At 39.6% G+C, this 6,217-nt stretch overlaps 1 protein-coding gene across 1 annotated transcript; it reads left to right on the top strand.

Moving 5' to 3' along the window:
* The first annotated feature begins 4,721 nt into the window (after positions 1-4,721).
* Positions 4,722-6,178, top strand: RFeSP (Rieske iron-sulfur protein). The gene is made up of 3 exons (XM_017610767.1): positions 4,722-4,959; positions 5,349-5,728; positions 5,809-6,178. The coding sequence occupies exons 1-3, from the start codon at positions 4,869-4,871 to the stop codon at positions 6,025-6,027; spliced, it is 690 nt and encodes a 229-aa protein (XP_017466256.1). The 5' UTR covers positions 4,722-4,868; the 3' UTR covers positions 6,028-6,178.
* Positions 6,179-6,217: the final 39 nt, after the last annotated feature.

Raw genomic sequence — 6,217 nt, 5'->3', positions numbered from 1 at the left:
CGAGGGCGACACATTTTCTTATTGCTGGCGACACAAATTGTTTGGTGGGTACATTTCCATAAATTCATTGGTTTGTGTATGTATGTGTGTATAAATACATACATATGTATGTATGGATCTGTAATGTACATTCATGCATGCATTGCATTAAAATATATTTAATTCTTAACTATAACGTAAATGATGGAATCTGAAATATTTGGACTTAATTTTAAGCTCTCCAGTTGGTTTCATACATCGACATTAATCTTCCAAAGCATTTTCCTTTTTTTATTTTTAAAGCCTAGTCCATTTTTTAACGAAAAAAGTGTAATTCTTTCCACATGGGGTGCAAAATTGCTAAGTCCACTTTTTTAATTTGACAGGAGAGAAAAAATACTTCTTATAGACATTTCCTCCAAGTATTACGAATACAACATTTTGCGTGTTTAAAGCGAAGCAAAACTTCGTACGAATGAGAAGGATTCCATCCTTTAAAAAAAAAACTTTGTATTATTTTCTTTCATTGAATATAAACGAGAAAAAATAAAATAAGTGCCTTAATTCTTTTCGAAACGATGCATTTTTAATATCCCTTGCTATATGAGTTTTCATAAAAAATGGACTTAGCGACTTTTCACTCTCACCTAGCGGAATCCTCTTATGAATAATTCGTTTATATGCAATTAATTTTTGAAGTGAAACTTCTTTAGCGGCGGTTGGTTGGTTGGGAGTAAATTGGCAAATTCAACGGAAATTACACACGGAAATGGTGCAACGGAAATGGTGCAACGGAAATGGTGCAACGGAAATGGTTGGGGCTGAAATAAGTGCTTCTTGTGTGTATGTATATGGTAGTAATTTAACTAAATTTTGCTGATAAAAGTTTAAAGAATAACACCGAGAAAAAGACCAATACAAGAATGAAAGTAAAGGTGACTGCGTACATAGATAAAGAAAAGGATAAATGCAAAGGCAAAAATTAAAACAAAAACAAATATGCGTTAAGATAAAGGCAAAAATGAAGGCCAAGGTAAATTTAAACACTTTACTTATCTATGTATATAAAGGCAAAGGTGAAGGGGAATATGTATGTAGATGAAGAAAATGATAAACATAAATGTAAAGACAAAGATGAAGATGGGGATACCGATAAAAGTAAAGATGAAGATGGGGAAAGAAAAATTAAAATAAAGGTAATTTAAGAGGAAAGGATATAGAGAGGACACAGAGACTCAATCTGGGAATTATTTTGTGATTTTAGAAATTTTCGGATTTTCGGGACTTATCGATATTTTTATCGGTTTTGTTATAGACATTTTTATCGAATTTGTTATCGATTTCGTAATCGATTTCTTATCGACTTCGTAATCGATATGTTATCGATTTTCTAATCGATTTGTTATCGATTTTGTAATCGATACTTTTAACTATTTTGTTAGCGATATTTTTTATCGATTTCGTTATCGATATTTTGATCGATTTTGTTAAGGATATTTATCGATTTTGTTATCAATATTTTTATCGATATTTTTAACTATTTTGTTAGCGATATTTTTTATCGATTTCGTTATCGATATTTTGATCGATTTTGTTAAGGATATTTATCGATTTTGTTATCAATATTTTTATCGATATTTTTAACTATTTTGTTAGCGATATTTTTTATCGATTTCGTTATCGATATTTTGATCGATTTTGTTAAGGATATTTATCGATTTTGTTATCAATATTTTTATCGATATTTTTAACTATTTTGTTAGCGATACTTTTATCGATTTTATTATCGATATTTATCGATTTGGTTATCGATTTTGTTTTCGATATTTATTGATTTTGTTATCGATAAATATAGTGCTGTCAAAAGCGGCGTGTCGATCCTTTTCTCGCGGGTCTTTTCCAAGATTAGGCGTATTGTGAATATCTGGTCTATGGTGGATTTGCCAGGTCTAAAGCCACACTGATAAGGCCCAATCAGTTCATTGACGGTGGGCTTCAGTCTTTCACACAATACGCTCGATAAGACCTTGTAACCTATGCTTAGAAGGCTGATCCCGCTGTAGTTAGCGCGAATGGCGGGGTCACCTTTCTTGTGGATTGGGCAGAGCACACTGTAATTCCAGTCGTCGGGCATGCGTTCATCTGACCATATTCTGCACAAGAGTTGATGCATGCACCTTATCAACTCCTCACCGCCGTACTTGAATAGCTCGGCTGGCAGGCTGTCAGCTCCAGCAGCTTTGTTGTTTTCCAGCTGCGTTATTGCTATACGTACCTCGTCATAGTCAGGCGGTGGAACGTCGACTCCATCATCATCGACTGCGGGCTCGGATTCCTCTTCTCCACAACTTTCCGTGCTGCTACTATTTACTAGGGCGGAAAAGTGTTCCCCTCATAATTTAAGTACGCTCTGGACATCAGTTACTAGGTCGCCATTATTGTTCTTACAGGAGTACGCCCCGGCCTTGAAACCTTCCGTAAGTCGCCTAACTCTCTGGGAAAATTTTCGGGCATTCTTCCTGTCGGCCAGCATTTCAAGCTCTTCGCACTCACGTATTTCGGCCTCTCTCTTCTCATTGCGGCAAATATGTCTCGCTTCCCTCTTCAGATCCCTATAGGATCGCAGCATGGCCCTGTAGGCGGCATCTTTTTCCTCTGCAGCTTCCTGACACTCCTCATCGTACCAGTTGTTCTTTCGGGCTCGCTGAAATCCGACTACTTCTTCGGCGGCAGTACTTAATAAGCGGGAAATGTGGTTCCACTGGTCGCATATGTCGGTTTGTTTAAGAGTGCCCTCTGAGATCAGGTNGCGCTGGCTGTCTGTTGTGATTGCAGCTTTTCGACGTTAAGCTTTCCTTGCATATTTGGGCGCACATTTTTTGCTGCACAGAGGCGGGTGCGTATCTTGGCTGCAACAAGATAGTGGTCCGAGTCGATGTTTGCGCCTCGGAGTGTGCGTACGTCTAAAACACTGGAAGCCTTCCGTCTATCACAACATGATCGATTTGGTTTTTCGTTTTTCGATCCGCAGACAGCCACGTAGCTTGATGGATCTTTTTATGCTTGAACCTATTACCGCATACTACCATGTTTCGGGCCCTGGCGAAGTCGATCAGCCTCAATCCGTTGTCGGATGTTTCGTCGTGGAGACTGAATTTTCCTACGGTGGTTCCAAAGATCCCTTCCTTGCCCACCCTGGCATTGAAGTCGCCAAGCACGATTTTGATATCATGACGGGGGCAGCGCCCGTACGTGCACTCCAAGCCCTCATAGAAGAGATCCTTGGATGCCTCATCCTTCTCTTCCGTCGGGGAATGGGCGCAGATGAGCGAGATGTTGAAGAATCTCGCTTTGATGCGGATTGTGGCTAGACACTCGTCCACCGGGGTGAATGACAGTACTCGGCGACGGAGTCTCTCTCCCACCTCAAATCCAACTCCGAATTTGCGCTCCTTTACATGGCAGCTGGAGTAGACGTTTAAACGTTTGCCGTGGTCGTCATCATAAGGGGGGTCTCATCCGAGGCTTTGCCTTGCTTCTTCACTGAAAGTGGTTTTTACGTGGCGGGTCACGAACCCAGCGCACAATCCATTGCTGGGACGATCGGGGATCGGCATAATATAATATAAGTGCAACAAAGGTGGTGTGGAAACGTATGCATATTATGGCCATTACAACTCTTCCAACTTTTTGAATCGTTATATTTCTGAAACGGTGGCTCTTAGGAAAAAAGTATTTAGACATTCATGAATTTGTGTGAGTAAATAAAAAATACGCTCAAACGTCCTATACGTATACAAGAATGCTAAAATGCAAGATTGCGCCCATGAGAGATGACTTTTGAGCGACATTTTTGCGTGACGTCATCTTGGTGCATGTAGCCCTTTAGGTAAGTACGATTTTCAGCACATGCCCGATGTTGGAAAAATGCATGAAGTTATATGTATGTGTGTGGATACAGAAAAAAACTTACTTACATATATCGCATGTTTGCCTTTTGTTTTCACTTTTGCAATTTGCCACTGTAGACTCCACTTTGCCTTGTAATGTTTCAATAATTATGTAAAATTACGCAGAAATATTAACGCACAAATAGTTAAATTGGATCGAGTCACCCGTTCGGACACAATAGTACGAAATCATTGGACAAATAACTAAACCGTACCCAGTTAAATCGTTATTTGGTTGTCCTCAACCAACAATTGCACCAAGATGACGTCACGCACACAGCTGATTCTGTCAAATTCACAAAGAGCGGATTAGCGGTACCGCGATGTGCGCGATCTCTATTTCTCTCTATCGTGATATGTATACACATTTTGTTCTACTGTTGTTCTGCTAGTTTTAATCCAGTGTGAAATCGTGAGAATAATGCTTCTGTCATTCTGGTGTTAAAGGCCCATTGACTGTTATACCGTGGGCAGACATCTGCTATTTCTTCTTCCAAAATACCATGGCCCGTAGTCATAGTCAAAATAAATACCATATGTCTGTCACCAAATATTATAATATTCTTCAAAATACTACGTGAGCTATATTGTACGTTTTGTAGAAGGAATACAACTTTCCGAAATTTAAACAAAGGGTAAACGGCTTTAACGGTATGCTGCTTTCGCTTAATGTTAAAATTTTTGAAAATCTGGCAATATACCTATTTATTTAGTAGAGTTTCTAACCATAACATCAGAGCAGCAGCAGCGCCACCTACAAAAACAGAGTTTTTGACATTTCATTCTTCATCGTTTGTGCTGTCAGTTATCAGTCAATTGTGAAGAATCAGCAGCGATTTTGGTGGGCAGCGAAATTTTTCGCAACAATCTTGGCCACCATAAAATTTTGAATAAATTTCGATTGTATAAAAGTACGAGTATTTATTACAATTTTAAAGAATGATGAACGCTGTGGCACGTGTATACCTACGCGCTGGCAGTCAGACAGTTTCCAACGTCATCAAGCCAGCCGCAGTAGCTACCACTCAGGGTAAGAGCCAGAGCAGTGTTTAAAAAAACTTGGTTTTACACTGTATTGCACAATCAAATTGATCTACCGGACAACTTCAAAGTGAAGGAATAAATGTGGTGTTAATTCGTTGCTGATATCGCAATGTTTTTATCAATTAAAAACGATTTTGAGCATTACTTTAGGTCTCTTCATTATGTAATGTATTTTGAGGTTATGCGCAAACGTCATTGCAAAAGTAGTATCATCAAAACAAGCTGGATTCACGATCCCAGGACAGTTGCATCTACGCAACCGGAACGACCTAGGTTTATATATGTAACTCATTGGAATATTTCTATGCTAACACAATGATAACAACACATATAGTTCATAGAATACTGCCTAAAGAACTTTTTTTTCACTTGCAGCCCAACGCAATGCGCACACTGATTTGCAGGTGCCTGACTTCTCCCCTTACCGTCGCGAGTCTGTAAACACACCATACCGGAAAGATGATTCCGCCGAGAGCCGCAAGGCATTCTCTTACATGCTTATTGGCGCTGGTGCTGTTGGCAGTGCATACGCAGCTAAGGGGCTGGTAACCGCGTTCGTGAGCTCGATGAGCGCAACTGCTGATGTTTTGGCCATGGCTAAGATTGAAATCAAGCTTAGTGATATTCCAGAGGGCAAGTCGGTCACATTCAAATGGCGTGGCAAACCTTTGTTCATTCGTCATCGTACATCCAGCGAAATTCAAACCGAGCGCTCTGTTGCAGTTTCCACATTGCGTGATCCTCAAGCTGATGATGTGAGTAGGCACACCATCGTAGTGCAACGCTCATATTACAATGGTAATAATCTTTCTTTCCTTTCTTTTTTTAATTACAGCAACGTGTAACCAAGCCAGAATGGTTGGTCGTCATCGGTGTCTGTACACATTTGGGTTGTGTACCAATTGCCAATGCTGGTGACTTCGGCGGTTATTACTGTCCGTGCCATGGTTCTCACTACGATGCCTCTGGACGTATTCGCAAAGGACCAGCTCCATTGAATTTAGAAGTACCGGCTCATGTATTCCCTGATGATGGCACATTGGTCGTTGGTTAAGTACGAAGATGTTCAGTTAAACAAAGAAAACGAAGTGAAAAGTGTATAATTTATAACTCAATAAAAAAGTTGGGGCCAAATGTGATTCGATTACCCGTATGCATTGGTGTATATGGCGCAAGTTGCACTAATCTTAAAAAAAAAACTTAAATTGATTGTTTTCTTTTTTACGTTTAATTGACTAGCTAAA

This window comes from Rhagoletis zephyria, unplaced genomic scaffold (assembly GCF_001687245.7).
Source record: "Rhagoletis zephyria isolate East Lansing unplaced genomic scaffold, Rhagoletis_zephyria_1.1 Rzeph_scaffold_00337, whole genome shotgun sequence".
In the NCBI taxonomy this organism is placed as follows: Eukaryota; Metazoa; Arthropoda; class Insecta; order Diptera; family Tephritidae; genus Rhagoletis; species Rhagoletis zephyria.
Note: the sequence above shows the minus strand (reverse complement) of the source record. Positions and strands in the feature narration are given on the sequence as shown.